Genomic DNA, 21285 nt, shown 5'->3' on the forward strand with positions numbered 1-21285 from the left:
CAGAGAAAACCTCTGTTTCTTTGCTTTCATACTCTGCTGGTTGACTCCAGTTAAGTCACCTCGAAGGGTGCCTCTAAGCAGCTTAGACCAGGACTCAAAACTGGGGATACACAATCCAGCTAGAAACCAGCAATCGCACACAAGGTAGTAACAAACACTTTATTCTGGTTTTTATGCATTACACCAATACAGTGATAATTAGTCTTGCCAAAACTGCTAGAGTTGATTTTCACAGAAAAAAAGAATTGCTTATTTAACATATTTGTAAGAATTATGGGTAGTGGGAAGAGCAGCTCTAATACCAACTAATGCCAAGAATTTCAGTTGAGAACTATAGGTACCGTTTCCTCAGAGAGTACCTACGTGTTACCTTCAAATATTATCTTTTTAAATGTAAAAAAGTATATATTTTTTTTAAAAAGGTAATTTTTAATACTACAGAACAGTGATAAATGTAAAGTTTTTCTCATAGCTGAGTTTCAAGAAGCAATTACTATTAATCAATGAAAAAGACACAAAAGATTTTGATTTAACAGTAAGTAGGCACCAGCAGGAAGCGGAGCCCCTACCTGTTTGTGAACCTTTGTAAGCTGTTCCAGGTTGTTCTCAAGAAAGGAAATTTTCTGCTTCTGCGCAGCACTTCCACCTCCGTCGTCGCTGTCAAGTTCAACGCTCTGCACAGAGAGTTCAGCATTCAGCAAAGCCAGGCAGAAACTCAAGAGGAAGCTCAGGTCTTTTGTGAATGTAAGCTTCCCAAAGGCAGACAAGTCTTCCAGAGCCCCAAATTAAAGAGAATTTATTTCACCTGTTCATTTGATATTTAAGAGCCACGTTCCCTGCTACACAAAAACCAAACTGTTCTTACTGAACAATTATGGAAGGATCCTGAATAGGAAAATCATAGATTTTAATGGGGAAAACCCCTTTTCCCTCTTTTTTCCACTCCTAGGAAACATGTTTATGTAATATGGGTTTTCAGCCTTAAAAAAAAAAAAAAGTGTAAAAACTCTTCCCCAAAACTACTCTAAAGGACTGAAAAGTGTTGCGAAGCCTTTGACTATTTATGCAGCTTCTGACTCTTCTTCAACAATTAAAAATACATTAATTTCTGCCAAATAATAATTTTGCCAGGAAAGGGCTGGCTAGTCACAAGCCCATAGAAAGAAAGGGCCGCAGCATTCAGTGTAGCATAAGTTACTGCAAGTTATATTGACTAATTTCTGGTACCCACTGATACCATCTTTGAGAATTTTGTAACTCAACTGAATTGGAGTGGTTCATTTCACTCAACCACCAAGACTTGTCCTTAACAAATTAGGACCAAATAAAAGCTAATAAACATCAGAACAGTTTTAATCTTATTACTCACTGTTATTGAAAAAGACAATAACCCATTTTGTAACAACATGCACTAAAGGCTTCCAGCAAATCGCAAGAATACTGCAAAAAAGATAAGACTTTGGTTTAAAAGAGTATAGTCTTACTTTTTTAACGCGGGTGGTGAGATCTTGCACAAACAGTTTGCGTAGGTTGTGAAGAGTCTGAAGTTCTCTTGCCTGGAATCAAAACAATAATAATAAAAAAACCAGAAACCAGTAAGACATAGTAGATACTCTGGGGTGAAAATTCTCTTTGGATTTGAGTAGATCATGACTTCATTGTGATTTACTTATAGAGAGGTACCTGCCTGTGGGCATACGCAGCTCACAGAAAGGCAGTGCCCATGCTGTTCCCCACTGAAGAGCTCTTGCACCTCCCAAGGTGTTCACCACACCAAAGTTACTTCTGAAAATACGTTGACTCTGTCTTAGGGCGTGGAGAAACAGCAGCAGAAAGCTGAAGTCTCACAAACTGGCCACGGTTACACACATCTAGTGACATGAAAGAGCTCTGGATTCACACTCTAGCAAACGCATTGGCCCGCTCCGAATGCTTACTCACGGGCGCTTAAGATGTTTAAGTGCTTTTTAAGTTTTGGCAAAAATCCAGGCTTTCCCAGCTTTTTTTATATGCATCAATGTCTCAGGCTCAGCAAAATAATCACCTTACTCCAGACTGGAGGTGTGACACAAGAAGTGGCAACCCTGCACCTACTCCCAGGATGGAAGCACTAATCCCTTTGCAGGAAAGGAAACTATGTGGACAGGCAGCTCACCCCAACCCCATACTGCACCAAAGCCATACTGAAGAGAACTGTCTTTCCAAAGTTGGGCAGAGCAACCTTAGCTTTGCCATGTTCTGCTTATCCACCCGCGTACTGGAATTTAAATGAATCGCTCAATAAGCTCTGCCACGACTACAAGCTTTTGAACTTTAATTTTTTGCCTTTATCTCTCAAAAGAAAAAGGCAAAACTGACTAGAAACCAAAAAGGATGAAGCTTCCTTCATGGACTACTAGAAACCATACGTTACAAGCGCAGCTGATTTATGTATGAGTGATGTGGTACCCAGAAGAGGCACCGTGTGCCACGCTAAGTCAAACACGGCTGCAGAGCAGACACCTCCCCGAGAGCTCCCATTCGGGGTGTGCCCCACCCCACAACGCCCTCCCACGGGACCCCTTCTTTTGCTGCCTCACCAGCCCAGCACTGGGAAGGAGAACGAGTCAAAGAAAAGCAGCAGTCGTGGGCCCACCAAAACTGTTCTTCATCCCTTCCTTCTCAAAGTAATCATCCAAACAACACGCAACGCCCACGGAGCCTGGTGCGTCCCCATACCAATGGGCAGGAATGGGCCACTGTTTGGCCTTCGATGGCTCATGTTTTCCTGTAATTTACTATGCTTGATTTTTAATTCCTGCTGCAGTAATTATTTAAACTCTAACAAAGTGAATACAATTTTAATGTAAGATAGTTCAAAGATGTTTATTCAAAAATTAAAAAAATACCATCTGGGTTTCTGCAAGCTGATGGCATCATACTGCCTAACTCTGATTTCCAGCTGCCTTACTCATTCGGCGTACAGGGCCAATCAAGTCTACATGCAAGCTCTGTAAGTATCTGACGAGTACAGTTCATATCAGAAAGGCTGGTTAAATCTGTCCCTAGCCTGAGTTTATTTTAACAAGGCTTATGTCTGGGGAGCCATCAGGAGACAAAGCTGAAAGGACCCGAATAGTTCGGCTTCGGTAATGAACTCCAACTGATCCTGAGGCCACTATAAGCTTAATTTTTAAAGCATCACACAGAGGAGAAAATCCTGGCTTTGAGTTAATAACCATGTTAACACTAGCAAAAATCACTATATGATGCTCCTAAAACAGCTATGGTTTTGACCAACTTCTGAGATCTTTGAGAAAGCTTGCATATTTTACAGACAGATAAAAATGTAGCTTCCAACAAAACTGTGCAGCAACAGCTTCAAGCCTGAAGCCATCCATCACAGATTGGATTTTTAACGTTGCACGCACAATATCATATTTCTTTGTAAGCTGTTACACTGGTCAAGTTAGAGGCAGGTAGGTATCACCTACCTGTAGCTACGCTGTTCAGTACACTGGTTACTTCAGGTGATTTAAGGAACAAGAACGGTGAAACAGAGTACCACTAGACTTAACAGTGATAGCTTATTCACAGGAAGCAACAATAATAGCATTAAATTTTAAAATTAAATTTCATGATTTGGTGAAATGCACAAATGTAGCCTATTATGATATAAATGGGTCATTTTCTTGGGCGCAGATACAAGTGTTTTGGTAATACATCAGTGATGAAGACTGAGGGGAAAAAAGCTCAATAAAGTGTAATTAGACATACCACTGTTTCCTCCAGCCCCTTAAGATCTTCTCTTGCTTGTTCCCTTTTGTCATTGAGCAGTCTAGAAAGATCACAACATTAAACACGAATCAAAAATGTTGAAGTCATATAAGACAATCAATCAACATTCGGTTTGAGTAGAACATCTGCAGATGTGAGCAAATTGTACACCTCTTTGCATCTGTAATTATGCTTTCGACTGTCCCAAATATGCAGCTTTCTCACATGGAATGGCTGAGCCATCATCTCCATTTTTTGTGTCCACACATGGAATTTCTCTCTCTCATTTCCAGGAAAGGCTTCTACTCAGACATCCGATTTATTACTTAAAAAACAAAAACAAAAAAAACCAAAACACCCACCCAAACCCCTCAACTTCTTTCTTGTTTGTTTTTGCTGTGCATTAAGGAATGAGAGGTTTAACACTTGCTATGATATTTCATAAAATCAGAGCTCTCAAAAGATCTTTTTTGGCAAGTATCAAATCCACCGTTAAAAACTCTATGATATAAAAATACGGACTAATTGGTAACCATTTATTAGTACTGCATGTTGGCTTTGTTACTGAAATAATATTTTCAGCGTGAATATTTCAACACAAATGCTTCTCACTAGGACATTTCCTGTGGACACGCTAAAAGACACTATATTCAAGGACACCAGATGAGAAAACTGTTGACTTACATGAGCTTTTCCAGTTTCATTTCTCTTTCCTGGTCCTCAATTTTTAATTTATCATAATCAGCACTCAGTTTCTCTTGTTCCAGTTGCAGCTTCTGATTCATACTGGGATGCAAAAGAAAAAGTCAGTACAGCTCAGTCCTGAACCCCATAAACAAGGGCGGGTAAATCTCCATAAACAAAATGGGGTTAGACAGAGAAAGTAAAGCTGTAACTCTCTACTGAAAAATTCTGAAAGAAATTAAGCATAAAGAATCTGAAGAACAATATTGAAAAATATTGGAGAATTAAATTCAGTGGCTGGCTTCCTGTATCTTAAAGGACACAAACTGTTCATGCAATTTTTGTGTCCTGCTTCCTCATGTTTCTCATTTCCCTATTATTAGTCTTTGGCCACAAAATAAATATGACGAAAGAATGAACGCTACATCAGGATTGCCTACATTTTATGAACACTGACAAAAAGAAGAGTACAGGAGCAAAGAACTCCCTTTTTCAAGTGCTGGAGTATCTGACCAACAGAGTTACATTGCTGCCTCAGGAAGAAATATTAAGGGTGTGAAAATGGGACACATGCGCGTCACCCAGACTCTCAGAAAGTCTGTGGCAGGACTAGCTGCTATAAGAGGCCCTCAAAGCCTTTATCTTTTAAAATCCGTTCTTCTCCAAGCTTCTCTTACCTACTGACCTGCAGGTGTAACATTATTCTTTCTTTTTCCTCGCTATAATTTTATGGACTTGTTACAGCTCCACAATAAAGAACTAGGCACTATAATCCACCGTGCAAAATAATTAGAGGGTTGGCTGTTGCATGGAAGGACACTACTTTCTACAAGACACCAAAATATATAGACATCACTTAAAACTAACAAAACCAACCCCAAAACATCCCTACAGCGTAACAGAACAGGACAGGAACAGAGAAAGTGATGGAGCGAGTGAACATACTCTCTGATTTCATCAATTATTTTCTGCTTCTCTTCAATTTCATCCCTCAGCCTGGACAGCTGCTTCTGGTGGGCTTCCCTGTGACTCTCCATCTGCTGCTCCAGTGCCTTCTGCAGAGTGCACAAACCAGAGCCATACGTGAAAGAGAAATCAAGTAACACCCAGCTAAGCTTCCTTCTTACGCGTCAGCTAAATCGACCTATCTTTCTGGGTTTGAGTGAAGCTTCTCAAATCAGGCTAATTCAGGATCTGCCTGGAAGATCTTTCTATGATTGCAAAACTGTGCATCTACTCAAGTAAGCGTTTCATTCAGGCAGTTTTTAGCAACAGACGTACATCAATTTCTACTCATTTTCTTGCAAAAACTACTGCATGTGAAGCCAGGGTCTTAGCATACCAAGTGCCAAGAATGACACTGCTCTTACCAGTCCTCTATTATTTCGCCTGTTTATTCACACCCCCCCCAAAAAAGCGTACAGCTATTCCTGTGACAGAAGTAAAACCCAAAACACCCTCCCCCTCTGAGAATTGTTTATCCACAGCCCTGTTATTGAAATTCGAGGATTAGATATATCTCAAGTAGTGAGAAAAACTCAATGCATCTCTTTAGATGGCTAACAAAAGATTTGCTTTTTTCTTCCAACTGTAAGGAATAACCGTACAACTGTTTTAATAATTTTAACTTTTTACAATGGAGGTAAAAGTTCTGAAGCTGACCAACCTCTATCACTATCCTTGTAAAATTATATTTTTCTTTTTACACCATTTGCAACTCCATCAGAAACACAACTCGCACATTATTGCCTAACATTCCTTCTTTGCATTCCAAAGGAAGAAGAAAATACCAGAAAACAGGTTTATATTTCATTATTATTTCTAGGAGATAGTCAGAATTCTTGCCAAATGATTTAGGAAAGTGGTGTGGCCTCTTTTTTTATAAAATTTTAGTACCTAAATTATATTAAACCCAGTAGCCTGATTCAGTACTTAGCAAATTGACTTTCAGCAGAGTTCCACTGGCAAAAAATTAGAGAAACATAGAGGTGAATCAATATCATTTTTCAATCATACATAACAAAACTGTTCTCAACTATGGACACAATATAGTGGCTCTTATATTTCAGTTCTCCGTTTGTGTGATTTGAGGAGCCCGGTGTCGTGGTTTAACCCCAGCTGACAACCAAGCCCCACCCAGCCGCTCACTCACCCTCCCCCCTCGTGCGATGGGGGAGAGAATCGGAAGAGCAAAAGTAAGAAAACTCATGGGTTGAGATAAGAACAGTTTAATAATTGGAGTAAAATAAAATAAAATAAAATAAAATAAAATATTGTTAATTTGTAAGGAAAAGGAAAATAACAAAAGAGAGAGAGAGGAAATATAACCCAGGGGAAAAAAAAATAAGTGATGCAACCCCTCACCACCCGCTGACCGATGCCCAGCCCGTCCCCGAGCAGCGATCGCTGCCCCCGGCCAACTCCCCCAGTTTCTATACTGAGCGTGACACCGTATGGTATGGAATAGCCCTTTGGGCAGTGGGGGGCAGCTGTCCCGGCTGTGCCCCCTCCCAGCTCCTCGTGCGCCCGGCAGAGCAGGGGAAGCTGAGAAGTCCTTGACCAGTGTCAGCGCTGCTCAGCAACAGCTAAACATCAGTGTGGTATCACATTATCCTCACGCTAAATCCAACACACAGCACTACCCCAGAGACTAGGAAGAAAATGAACTCTATCCCAGCTGAAACCAGGACACCCAGGCATGCCTGATTCAACAAACACAGCCCACTGAACCTCTCTACTCTTTGACATTGGCTCAGCTTACAAACTGGTCTCAGAAGACGTGCTCACCTCAGATATTCAGGCTACAACTTACTTTTTTCCATAATCTGTACCACAGCCTCAATACTAGCAAGTTCTCTAATTTCAAATTGCAAAGGTCACTCAGTTACATGAGGTCGGGTTTTCTAACAGAAGCTGGCAATTCTGACAGAGGCTGAAAGTGTTTTCTAAAAGCACACACTGTGTACAGGAAGACAAAATTACACCCTAATTATCAGCTTAACAAACGATCTCACTGAGAAATGCCCTCTAAAATTGCCGCACGCCATACTACCTTCATCTCCTCTGCATCCTGAAGCCGGGTCAGGTGCTCCTTCTCCTTATCCTTGAAACTGACTTCGTGCATTTTTTCTGTTTAAAGTTGGAGACAGTTGAGAATTAACCGCAGAGTTCCAGCTGGACGCGCTACATCCAGCCATTTAAAAAAAACCCAAAACCAGTTCATCTTTTTGCAGGGGGCAGTGGGATCAGGGGAGAGAGCTCTGGAGGGGCAGAAACAGCTACGGTTTGCAGTGCCGGAGATGTGACCATACTGCCCAACCCTCTTTTCCTTTACTAACAGCCCCCATTGTTTTCAGCCCACCCAGCACTTTTCCAACCTACCCTTGTCTCCTTATGACCCTACGTATCACAATCCTCCTTGTCCCCTTTCACTTTCTGCTGAGAAATGGTGGCCTCCAGAACCAGGTCATTTCTTACAAGTGGGGTAGGAAGATCAGGAGATGGAATAAAAATTCTATGCTGAAACATGCAGGAGATGTTAAAAAAAAATAAATTAAATCTTATCACCACCTGCTGCTCCCGGAGTGAGAGAAGATCCCTTGTGCAGAAATCCAGAATAATGTTAGGGCTACTAGGTCACATTGTAGTCATACGTAAAACAGGAGCTTAGCAATGCTAGAAGAACTGCTTTTGATATACAATTTCCACATTAAATCAGAAGGGGGAAAACCAGCAATTCTTAAAACGAAGTCAGCTGGATCCTCTATAGGAGCTAGGAAAGACACACCTTTTACTCAGTCCTAAGGGAAGCAGCTCCCTTTTGAACGGGGCAGGGCATTTGCCAGAGGGACAACTAAAATTAGACAAATATCCAAGAATTTTACAGAATAGAGATTCAGCAAGACTGACTGGTGCTGTTTGGCTGAAGTATTTGTTTGTTTGTTTTATTTCTCACATCATTAAAGCACAAGGTGAAGCTTGTCATAAAGTTTTTGATTCTTTTGAAAAATTGAGTTTCTCTGTATTTTGTGAAAGGACTAGGCCGAAAGGGATAATTCTGGTTTTATCTGAAGTGTAATGTACTACAAGGAAGTGCAATGTGTTAAATATTCTGAATCACAATTTTATGTCTTCACTGTGAAATACTAAGCAGACAATAAAATGACGTAGGACTACGCTACATGTGATAATTCAGCCGATACTGAATTTTCTAAGATATAGCTGGCAAAAGAAATGATGACCACAAGACCCAATGTCGTACCTTGAGCACGTAACTTGGCAAGTTCTTCATTGAGAGAGTCCTGTGACTCTTCCAGCTGCCTCCTCTTCTGCTCCATATTTTGCATGTAGTCTGTAAGGGACTTGATCTTTGCTTCATGCTTTAAAGACATGGGGAATAGCAATGAGATGTGAGTACCACAGCTTGTTACCTAGGAATTCAGGTACTGTCCTACATAAAGGAGGAAAAATAGAAAGCTCTTCACATCCAGAGCTGATGACTAGGAGAAAATACAGCAAAAGATCTGAGAAGGAGCTAACGGACCAGAACAGGCTGCATTTTTAAAGGTCACACTTAGTACCCCAAGACATATACTGAACAGCGCAGATGGTAATTCCAAAACGTCATGGGAAGCTCATGCCTTAAACAGCAGCAGCTTTCCAAAACCAGCTGAACACTGGGCTTCTGAGGTGGCTTCCTGGATGCTTCAACCTGCAGAAGCTCAGATCAACTTTCACCAGCCAACCTGACAATTACTTTCTTGCTAACATCCTTTTGAGCTAGAAGGGCTTATGTTTAAATAGAAAATAGTGAAGAATGTATTGAAAAATATCAAAACTTGAATTAAAATTTTCTAATTTGGGGGTAAAATTAAGATACTCGCTGGGAACTATTACATCCTATTAATAAGACCACTGAAGCATTTGTGGTTCACTGGTTTTCAAGTTCACCTCGGCAGAGAGGGGTTGAGAGCTCTGGGTTGGTGCTACTGTAAAGATCAGACTTAGAGAGGAGTAATCCTTAGCAGGAACTAAAACAGTTCAGAGCCTCCTGGCACCGAGGTCTCCCGGAAGGGAAGGGCGCATGCCCCAGCTGCACGCTTTGGGCAGTAAGTCCTCCGATAGATTCCTAAACCTGACAAGAAATTTAGTCAATTCCCAGCTTGGCTCCAAACGTTCCAGCTCCAAAGCGGAGACTCTTGGTACAGCACACAGGGGTGACGCACCATTTTATGGATCAGCTTAACACCGTAACTGCGTAGCCCTGTGATACGGCATCGTCATGGGTAGTAACAGGCCGCCAACTTTGTACTGAGTTTGCAAGGCCTCAGGACTGAGGCTTGCCAGGCTTGCTCTCTCTGAGCTCTTCCTGACCTGCCTTGCAGCTTTTCTTGTCTTTTTTTAACTTGGTGGCTTTATAGATAAGGTGCGTTTGCTCATTAATGAGATTTTGAGCATAACACCCGGCTTCTTCCCACAGACGGGCCTCAATAGGCACCTAGTTGTAGAAGCACCAAAATGCCAAGGCAAGGTGATCACCTGCTTAAGAGTATTCCTGCTTGGTTGCTTCACCACATGAACATACAGTACTTGGGTATGCCTCTCAAATCCTAAACCTCCAGTCTCCTGTCTGTAAATAGGTACTGAGGACAACAGTGAGGTCACGCTTGTGACAAGCTCTGAGCATTGAAGCTCTCTGTGATTCCAGTGTGACTACAGGGTAAGAGGACAAACAACAACCCCACTGCCCTCCGCTCGCTCCTCCACCGGCTCAGCGTAAGCCAACGCCACGGCTGAAAGAGGCTGTCCCGCTGCCCGCTGCCGAGACCCGTATTCCCAGCTCTGTCCTCCTGCTGCTCTCCTGCCAGCAGAAGCACGCATCCAGCTGCTTTGCGAGTCAAGCCTTCATCTGCTTTCCTAATGCCAGTTCCCAAGGAAAGGGAGCAGCACAGGTTGGCAGGGTGACTTCCTTCAGTGGCCATGCCAGCCCAGGGCCTACTTTAAGACAGGATGAAAAGTATAGTTTTTACGTAACATTTTTGGACAGCGAATACCCTCAGGACTCCAGCCTCCCTGTAATACTAAACAGCACGCTTCCAGCTACAGCTTTATTAAGTAGAACTTAATAAAGACATTCTGCTGCAGGACAAGAGGCTATCCTTGCTCCAGGTTTTCTTAGACTAAGTGGTAGCAAATGAAATACAGTGAACTGTATCATCTCCTCCCCTTCACATGTCCGTTTCAAAGCAGTTGAGCATGTCAAAGCAGTCAGGCCCCTCTCCTGCAGCAGGCTGCAGCAAGCATCACTGCTTGTAACTGCCACCCACTGTGAAGCCCTCCTACCATCTGGATTTCTATCTTCTATAGTAACATTTTCCGTAACGTATTATTTTATACATTGCTGCCTAGTTATCTTGGTAGCATACTAATAGATCAGATGTGGGGGGCTCTCCAAACGTTTTGCTAGTGAACCATACAATCGCTGCTTCCTTTCTCAGGTTGCTTTTAAAGTGAAGGTACAAGATACAAATTCAAGCTGAGGAAATCACTCTGAGGAGGATTTTCAGGTTTATGCCATAGAACACGTTTTGGGATCTACAGCAGGACACGATCTTGCCACAGAACGTGCTGAAAAACATTGAGGGGGAGGAATGGGAGAAGAGAGAAAAAACCAACAAAACAGACAAGAGAAACACCACTCTGCTCCCTTAAGTCTCATTTCTCGCTCCTAGCACACACATTTCACGAGGAAGGAGGCTGAGAAAGTCATCAAGCCTTGCTGCAAAGGGACAAGGAAGGAACAAACGTACTTGTGAAATGAGGAGCTGGCAAGCTGCAAGCTCCCTTTCGCTGGCGTTCATCTTCCTGTTGGAGTCTATCTGGGCGCTCTCCAACTGCTTGCTGCGGTTCACCAGAGACTTCACCTCAGACTTCATCTTGCTGATGTAAAGCCGTGCCATGGTGAACTCCTCCTCTATCACCCCGTTCACATCTGCTAACTAAACACACAGAAGATTGCAATCTTGAAGGTGTGGTTCTTACAGGTAAGTCAGTGCAAAGCAGTCTTCCTGCTGTGAAACTCTTGTCTAGAGCTAGGAAGCCTCTGTGAAAGCACAGCAGCCCTCAAGGAGTACCCACAGACCTTCAGGTCACCTTTACACGTGTTATACCACTCTGTTTCTTACAGTCTTCACTGATAAGCCTCAGAAGTGAGAAATTAAGACCTGCGCTCACCGTGTGCTTCACCAATTTAGTGGTTCAACATCTAAAGTAATCAAGCCTGCCATCATGGCAAGAGCATATTTTGGAGAAACCTTCTCACGTCACCAGCACAGGAAATTTTCCTTCTTTCAAACTGCTAAAAGCTGAAGAGTATTTTCAAAGTACTCCTTAAAGAAGTCTCCTCTTGAAGGGTTGTGCTTCTTCAATAAGGAGCTGTAAGACAGACATCGGTCTGGAAATCTCACCTGGCAAGAGAAAAGTAATCGCTCTCGTCTCAAAATATTAGTATCATTCTATTTATACACCATTTCCTTCCCTGGTTTAACGTGGTGCCTCTTATTTGTATGTCTTTCTCTTCATGATTTTTCTTCAACTACTTAATTCATGTAACCCACTGATGAGCTGTGAAGGTTCTCCTCGAGCGAGCATCATCTGCTTTTTGCCTTTTTCCCAGCACCGCCAAGGGGAAGGTAACATGCGCTGTATCTTCTCCCAACAGCCTAAAAAATGTGACTGCTTCCAAAACTCTCAGTCTGGTCTGAAATTAGACACACTTTGAGAAGATGCTAATTGCCAACAAATTTGAAATTATTCTTCTAAAAGCTTCTCAATCTGGCCTTATTTACACTGACAGCTGTCCTGTAAAATGCTGACATCTTAGTTACTATAAAAATTTGTATCAAACAGCCTCTGCCTCCATTTTCAAAGATTTCTTCTTCTAGTTCCTATTACAACGGCCACCAGAGGTTGCTGTAACATCTAGCAAAATCTGGTCTTGTGGCCCTGGCATCTGCATAACCACATCAGACAACAGGGATCGTGTCCTCTGCAGTAAGAGCGGGCTGGAGCATCTGTTGATCTAAGGGGGCTTTAGCAGGATATCAACAACTCTCAGAGTCAACTCAAAGCACTCCAGCCACACATACTCACTTTTAGCTTTGAATGTTCAGGAGAGTTCATTGCTCAAAAACTGAGAAGTGAACTAAAAGCAAGAAAATGGAATGCATTGCAAGGAATTTACATACATCTTGAAAATTAATTTCTTATCCAGTTTTAGCAATTGCTCTTTTTCACGTAGTTTTAAATGGACGGATAAGATGGCATTAACATCCCCAGGAAGACTTTCCGGGCCATGAAAAGTTTCCATCAGAGATGTGCCATTTAGCAATGACCGTACAAATATCTTCTCTGAGACTTAGCATTTTGCTCATCTACAACAGGAGAAGTGTGACAAAGTGAGTAGCTACCTCCTCTACCGTATCTGTAAACCCAAGAGCCAGACAGAAGGCAAATTTCAAAGCAAAGCTGGCCAAAATTTGCACCATCTCCAGGCACGTTCAGATACCAAGGTCTCTGTCGCTTCAACCACTTTCACTCCCATTCTTACCTTCTTACTTCAGAGGAAAATGATCGTCTGCAATTTTTCCTCTATAAAGGTCATTAGTCAATACACAAAAGTTAAGCTGCTCTTACTGTCATGTAATTATTTATGTGGTACCTAGCACAGATTTACCAGTGCTGGAAATCAGTATTTTTAAAGCCTCTTGTGTTCAGAAACACACACGAAAGCATGGGCTCTTCGATCAAGCCAGCCACTGTTGAAAGGTAATAAACACCGGAATGCAGAAGACAATTTCTGTGCAGATCTTTTCATTCGGGTGCCCTGGACAGCCGTCAGAACAGACTTCTGGCTTTGAGAACTGTTCACCTTCAGCTACATAACAGTTTTAGGACAAACTTCAAACAAAAAGGTAGCCACCCAGAAGCAAAATCTCACCAATAAAGATTCTTCAGATTCTGGGAATACTGGGTTATGCCAGCTAATGAAGGAGTAGGGCTACATGTGTGTTGTTTTGGGGGGAACTCAGTCCCCCCCCATCAATAAGTGCATCGACACACAGATGGACTGCATTAGTCTGGCCCCAAACACTGAGCTGAGAATAAAAGTGGTAATTGTGTGCACAGACACTGACCATCTCTGAGCCAGACAAAGATCTCGTCAGTATTTTGCCCTGTGCTCTAGCCAGGATTTAAACGGCAGTGTCCTGGGAGAAGGACTGCTGTATCACACATATTCCACGTCAAGTATTTTTATATTGCAGGAGGTGTGGGGAGCAAGCGATAAAAACAGGCAACTTACTGTTTTAACATCATTAGTACCAATGATTCCTCCAATCTCTCCCAGGTCCTTCAGCAGCAAGTTCAAGATTTCTGTAGCTCTCTTCTTCTGATGGTTACTGAGCTCCTGCAACTGGCCCAGCTCCCGCTGGGTTGCTGTCAGGGCACTCTGAAAAGGTTTAAAAGCAAAAAGTTACCCCCGCCTCCGCAGACTGGGCATCCGTTCTTCTCTGATACCTAGGTTACACAATATTGTCTTGTATTTTCCTGAACATGCCTACTGGATCAATGAACTGGCGCGTACAATTCCACCTTGCCATAATCCACTTTCACAACTCACTTGCTAACAAGGCTACTTTAGATCTATTAAAGGTAGTAAATCCTATAAGAATCTTATTTGCATAATACATGTCAAAGAAGGTTAATCACAGAGAAAGAGGTATAGAAGGATACAAAATTCAATTTTTTTCAAATGGGTTTCATAGTAATCTGTTTCACTGAAGTGGATAACAAAGTCTTCCATGAAAACAGACCTGTTAACAACAGCTTCCTCAGTTTGTGTAATGAATTAAGGACCACGGATGCATTAAAGTAATGCACTAGTAAGCCAATCTTGATTTTTCTCAGATGAGATTTTTTCCTTAAGACCACTACACATCAGCTGAAAAAGCTGAATTTTTTCCGATTCCTTCCTTGAGATCTCCTGACTCTGTACAAGATTCCTGCTCCACAGCACAGAGTCCAGAAAAACACAAAATGCTACAATTTGCATAAAGCAGATTTTCACATCTTTCTTGGCATAATACAGGTTTTAAATAACCAAAACACAGAATGGCCAGTTCTCACATTCAGTTCAGTTGCCGCTATGGTGTGCAAAATACAGAGGTTGCAACAGAGCCACAATCTGCCATCAGCTTCCATGGAGCAGTTTCTGAATTACCTTAATTTTATCGTTTAAGTAAGATAGAAGAGAAGGGGTAGCATCGGCAAATATGGATCTTTTAACAGCTTCCCTGCTACTCCAATTTTTGAACTATGTAACAACAATACTTGGCAGCAGTATCTGAAAGATTCCTGAAATGGCAGAGGCTAGCAGTTATCTGGGAACCCCTGTGGAATTCTTCAGGGGAGGTGCAGCGTTAGGGCTGAGGAAGGAACCAGCCCTATAAACCCCTTGCTCTTACACTCTTCTGTGCCAGCTCGTCAGCCAGCTGCTCGTTGGCTCTTGTTTTGTCCTCCACTTCTTGGGATTTCTGGTCATAATTGACAGCTAATTCTTCCAGGGCTTGAAGGACCTCTTTCACTTCATCTTTCGCTGCTTCGTTCTCAATCTGAAGACGGGTCAGCTCCTCTTGAATCTTCTCATAATCTCTCCTAGTGGAGGCCAAAAGCTGGAAACCAGATATTGCAGAAGCGTTAAGTCACCCAAGAACTCATTCAAAAGACAACAGTGAAAAGGGCAAGAACAGACAAAGAGAGAAAGAAAGCGTGAGCACGCAAGCGTGTGTGCGAGGGAGAGAAAGCAGGAGAGAAGAAATCCTGCTACTCTACCAGAAACAGCATCAGTTTCAGCATAAATGTATTCACAGGAAGCAAAAAAGGCTCTGAACTTCAATGAAAAGAAAAATCTTAATCAAATCCTATTATGTCACCAGACTGAGGCAGAGAAACTTATTTTAAGCAGTATCATAGGTCCAAATAAATTTTCTGCCCTCAATCCAATGCTGCAGCTAGGACCAAAAAAACCCCCACAAAGTAAAATGTTTAAACACAGAATCACAGCTCTGAAGTGAACCAAGTAAAAGGGCTCTCTGAGGCAGCCTCAGAGATCTTGTGGCATTAGAGGAATATTTTGATAAGCAAACCTATGATGATTATTCTTAGTTATCATCTGAAGCATGATGCTGAAGACAGATTAGCTGCTCATATTTGCTGAGGCAAAATATTAACTAAAGAAGAAAATACAGACTTCACACATACTAGTGAGTATTTCCGATTTGTAAAACTTATTAAATTTACTCTTCGCATGCTACTAGGAGAGATACTGAAGTTCCAGTGACAGTGCTGATTGTAAGAGGTCAGCTGCATGTCCTCTCCCTTGCCCTTGCACCACTCCATCTTCATTCGGATGCTGAAGTCTTGAAAATTCAGCTACCGGGTTCTTAGCACAAAACCAGACTCAACAGCAGTAATGTACTGCAGAATGCCGTGAAAATAAATAAAAGGTGGCACCTAACATTTATTGCTAATAATGCACTTTTGAGAATAATAGCAAAATCAGGCCTTATATAGCATAAAAACATAAACTATAGAGCAAGAACATATAAAATTTAGTGCATGAGATACAAGAAGGCATTCATGCTCACAGATCATCCTAACCGCAAAGACTGGACACTCATTCACAAAACTTACTTATTTCCAAGCCTTCCTATGTATGGATTAGTATAATATTACTGTACTGCAGCTTTCTTAGACAATGGAACAAAATCTGCACTACTGAAGTGTGCTGGGTGCACTTCTCCTGACCTGTCCCACCACTGCCCACCGGCTCCCAGGCCATGAAGAAGTTGAGTGTGAGACCCCAAGCTGACCAGAAACATCTTTCTAAAACGGACCACCTAAAAGGAGAAATGTCAGAGAAGACACTGCTTTTTTTGGCTCAGAGTGCTAATGGGAAATAGGAAACCAACCAGGCAGCTTCAGACACTGGCACGTGCCCAAAGTGGCAAAGAGACGATTCAGATGTAAGGGAAATTTATCTCGCTGGTAATGCTGCAGCCTCAGAAGTGCACTCACGTTACGGAAAAACCCACTGAATTGCCAAAGCCAGATGGCATGTAAATATTTAAACAACAAAATAGCTTAAAATAATCTTTCTACTAAACACAGATGGAACTATTATTTACATTTACTTAAGAAAATTTCTGTGTGAATATTACTGTGACTTCAAGTAAAGGGAAGTGTTATACATCACCTAGAGCATAAACACAGCTCCCCAGAAGATTCTTGTTGATATAATGTGGAAAAATGTACCAAGATTTTAAAAGGCTATTAATAACACATTATACCGATCAGTTGTAAACAATGGGAAGGAGACGATGGCTGCAGCACCTCGTGGATCTGTTCACAGCACGCGAGATACAAGGGTGAAACATACAGAATCCCCCCCCCCCCCAAAACACGCACCCTAAGAAAGAGCCAGTGGTAAAAAGGTACCAAAAGACACCAGTATCAGCACAATGCCATCTGTGGCAGGCCTTAGATTTATAATTAACCTGCTAGCTTAATCAAGCAGAAAAAAGTACTCTGGTTAATTAGGGGGAAGCAGAGTGAGGCAGCTGCTCTGCAGCACATCTATCACGGAGCTAATCACAGGCTCTAAGACAGAACAGGTAGATCGCTCCCGCAGTGCAGGTCAAGCTTACATGTGGAAGACAAAACCTTGAAAAATTAATTCAATTCCCTTAAAGAAGAAAATAAAAATATCGCATTAGCTTTCAAAGGTAAGAGACAGACAAGCTTCCCAGATGAAGCAGCTAAACTTTCTGAACAAGTGGTGCAACATCAGCTGCAGAGACCTCAGTAAATCAGCAAAACTAGACTAGAACATGTGCAAAAAAGAGGGAAAACCGGTCTGTACAGCAAGGATTAGAGGCCACTGAAAACTTGATTCATCTTCCAGATGTAATATTGAATATGGAACACAAGGAGGGTGGGGAATAAGCCAGCGTATAGCATGCTCCCAAATCTCTAACACAAAGAAAGGAATGCATATCACCCAAAAAATAAGACACAAGAAAAACCGTCAGGGGAAAAAAAAAAAGCTTTAAAGGAGAGCACTGATGTAAAAAAGATGGGAGAAGTGAGATGGCATAAATAACACACATCAGAAAATAATGTTGCTGAGAATGCATAAAATGCTTTTACATTTGTATAGCCACGGACACGGGTAGCATGTAATACAGAGTAATCAAAAGAAAGCTGCAGCAAGTGAATGAAGAGCTTAATCATGGAGTAAAATAAAAGTGGTAATTCCTTTGGTGAGGATAAGACCTCAAAGGTGGCAGGTAAGTCATGAGTAACAAGTAACAGACATTCGCATACATTGTTCTCTCCTTGCTACGGAGCCAAACCCTTTCTGACGGCTTGATTAAAGGATTAAGGCATGAACAGAATCATTTTTCAATTACAAGAGAGGTTTCACGCCCAAAAAAAGCAGCCAATATGCTGCTGTACTCCAACGGAAGCGGCTCGGGCAGCTGGGAGAGGCACGCTCCTAGGGAATCACGGCAGTGTTTCGTGCAAAGAGAGACCAACACTAATGATGGGTGAACTCCCGCACCAGGATTCCATTCTTGGTCTGAATGGTCCTCCTCCGGTTTCCAGCAGTTTGAAAACCAGCATAAAACCATCTTCTAAGAAATATCACAGCAACATTTGAGGAACTTGGTAATTTGGTGTTACTGCCAGATTTTACATCCTCAAAACCTCTCGTAAACAAGTGACAGATAAGGAAGTGACTTGACTGTAAGTTTAGGGATCATATTCCCCATCTTAAAAACAACAAACATTCATTTTACAGACAGAAACAATGAAATAAAATGTTTAAAGTGAGTAATCCAAGATTTTAAAGCAAATCTGTGGTGGCACCAATAATCAGCTTTTCAGTCTCACAGATTTCTCTCAGTACTGCCTCTAATTGCCCGTGCCAAAATAACGAACATCAGTAATTTATTACCAGGAGTAATTTTTAGACTGTCAAACTAGGAAATCTGTTATCTACCTACAGTCCACAGTGTCTGGATACCTGAAAGGATACAGACATACTGAAAAACACATTTGAAGTGAAAAATACTGGCCACGCTCCTACCTTGGTATCTCCAGCATGATTTCCCAGCAGGATGGTATGCTATTATAAGGAGTTAGCAAGGCTTTATGCTCTCCTGAGGATATTATGAAATTTGAAGTTTAAACCTAGCTGCCACACAGGTTTCTCTTACCTATTGAATTTTAGCCAGTTAATATAAACATATCTAGCCAACAACTGCGACAGAATTACTAAACAAGGGTCTCATAAAGCAAAATGTAAGGGTTTTTTTGATTTGTTTCGTTTTTTACCTCCTCTTGATCCAACATTTGTTGCTTTAGTTTCTCAGCCAGCTGGCTCTGCTGGTTGATTTCATCATCCTGCAATGAAATAGGGTTGGAGATTTTTAGTTTCTTTTCACAGTTCTGGTTTGGTCACTTTTGTTTCCCCTTTCTAGAAAAGGAAGAATAATGCCATAGCAAACCTTGTGCACGTTTGAGTGGTATGAGAGGAGAGAAAAATATACATACGCAGAGCTACATAGTAAAAGCAATGCATACATGCAGTTGTCTCTAGTATATACCTAAGCAGAGGTGTCCCTGACGGTAAACAAGACACTGGTGTGGTCAAGAGTAGCACCTTATAACTTGCAGGAGACTTTGCCAACATATGTGACGTTTTCTAGATGTACAAATACATACACACCCTCTCTCCCTCTCGCTCTGTCCCCAAATTGCAGCTGAAGAGAGATCATTAGAGACAGATTTATTAACCAACTACAATTGACAGCTAGCTCTGAACTGCATTAATGAAAGAGGAAGCTCAAACCACAACACAGAACGTGGACCCCTCAACTGCAGAATTTGTATTTTCCTACTCCATCACAGCCCTTGAAGAAAATACTGCCAGGTAGTGCATAGCCAGGCACCCGATTTTACTGGCATTTCAACTTCCTTGTTAAGACAGCATCCTCATGGGTAGGAACTGATCTTAAATACAGAAGAGAAATGATGATGGACTCCACTGTACGAGTCCTTCCTCCCAAACGCCACAGGAGGCACGTCGAGCACAGCCCCTGACCACGTCTATCTCTGTTCTTGTGACGGATATCCTTCTCTAAAGGAACTCAACAAAGATAAATGGTTGCTTTTTACCCTATTGGAGTCAATTGATATTTTATGTTTCACTGACAAGCATGCTAATAGATTGATTTCTGCTAGCAAATACAGCTATCAAGTAGAGTATATCAAGTCATTTGCTGATATTAAAATAGTCCCAGATATAATGTAAGAATGGTCTACACTGTAACAAGTTACAAATGGTGATATTTTGGTTTTGTTTTGGGGAATCAAATACCTTCTCATTTCCTATAGTACCGCAGTAATGCACCAAATTATGCTTCCCATGTTTTCTAGGGTAAAACTCAAACCTGCCAGTTCCCTCAAGAATAATTCAATGGGTTTTGCTCCTTTTAATGAGGGAAAGTGAAAGAATGACTGACTTTTTTTCTTTTTCTAATCAATACGTAAAAGCTAGAGACTGCTACTGGAATGTATTCTCCATCACAGAAAAGCTGTAATTTCTTAAAGACCTTAACTGTTATTTTGAATGCCATCAACACACTGCTGTGTGCAACCGGACTGTGCAGAGAGACCTCATGCACACCAGAGTTAAGGCTTAAACACAACTATCCACTCCCTCCCTCAGTATTCAGAAACAGCCAAAATTTAGTATTAATGTACAAGGAAACGGTGGGTTTTTTCTGATACTTTCCTGCTAATTACAAATGAAAGTTAAAATGAAGTTTTGATTCAAGAGTAAAGCTATCCTGAAAACTTTTTCTGGATAGCCTTTTAAGCTGTTCTCATCCATAACGGTCAATGGTTTTAGTATGCCTTTTTTCTCCTCACTTATCTTCACACAAGCCAAAGCTATCAATGGCAAGTGCTCAGTAAATGTATTGCTGATAGCTTTAAGTGCCAACGATGTATTTCAAGCTGTGCAAATAGATTAAAAAAAAAAGCCACCTGCACTCCAGGCAGCGTTCACAGCTAGAACACCACAAACAAAAGAGACCCAAGGAGTGGTTATATATTTTCCTTGCAATTCTAATATACAATAAATTCATTAAAAATATTAAGATACAGTCTCCCTTTTCTGTCTTTCTCCTGTTGAGATGATGTTACAGTTTGCTGGGGGAGTACAGTATTTACAAAAATCACTGAAGGAAAGGAGGGCTGAACACCCTGTATCAAGCCCATAAAATGAAAGGCAAATTTGGCTCCGATTCCATGGAGAATGCCCACAAACACTATCCGCAGAGGGAACAGAAGCAGATAGCTGACATTATCGGACAAGATCTGTTTTTATGCAGTGATCGTGTTTTGAACTTTGGGACATTTTCCAGTTCATGGTGTTCAAGAAATACAGAGACACCCAGCCATTTTGGCTTAGTTTTCCATTTACACCCAGAGAATGGAGTCAAACCAAATGTTCACACCTTATCGTCCAGCTGTCTGTAGAGACTGGCAATCTCCTCATCATATTTCTGTTTCTCCTCTGTCGAGATGCTGGCAACAACCGGGGTGATGTTGTCAATAATCGGGGTGTTATCACAAGGCTCCAGGTTCTTCTGGTCCTTTGCACTGATCTGTTCATCTTCAGGCACAGCTTCTCCTGCAGGCACATAATCCATGGTG

At 41.6% G+C, this 21285-nt stretch overlaps 1 protein-coding gene across 2 annotated transcripts in view; it reads right to left on the minus strand.

Annotated features, from left to right (window-relative positions):
* KIF5C (kinesin family member 5C) overlaps positions 1–21285 on the minus strand; it is an 89518-nt gene that overhangs the window by 12996 nt on the left and 55237 nt on the right. For both annotated transcript variants that reach the window (XM_072874784.1, XM_072874785.1), the window contains exons 12-23: positions 21087–21262; positions 18898–18966; positions 14964–15170; positions 13802–13948; positions 11250–11438; positions 8702–8819; positions 7493–7569; positions 5386–5495; positions 4441–4542; positions 3757–3817; positions 1485–1556; positions 570–674 (exon numbers count right to left, since the gene is read on the minus strand). In XM_072874784.1, coding sequence (XP_072730885.1) covers positions 570–674; positions 1485–1556; positions 3757–3817; positions 4441–4542; positions 5386–5495; positions 7493–7569; positions 8702–8819; positions 11250–11438; positions 13802–13948; positions 14964–15170; positions 18898–18966; positions 21087–21262 — 1433 coding nt within the window. The remainder of the gene's footprint in view (positions 1–569; positions 675–1484; positions 1557–3756; positions 3818–4440; positions 4543–5385; positions 5496–7492; positions 7570–8701; positions 8820–11249; positions 11439–13801; positions 13949–14963; positions 15171–18897; positions 18967–21086; positions 21263–21285) is intronic.

The sequence above is a fragment of the Ciconia boyciana genome, chromosome 10 (assembly GCF_034638445.1).
Source record: "Ciconia boyciana chromosome 10, ASM3463844v1, whole genome shotgun sequence".
NCBI classification, from domain to species: domain Eukaryota; kingdom Metazoa; phylum Chordata; class Aves; order Ciconiiformes; family Ciconiidae; genus Ciconia; species Ciconia boyciana.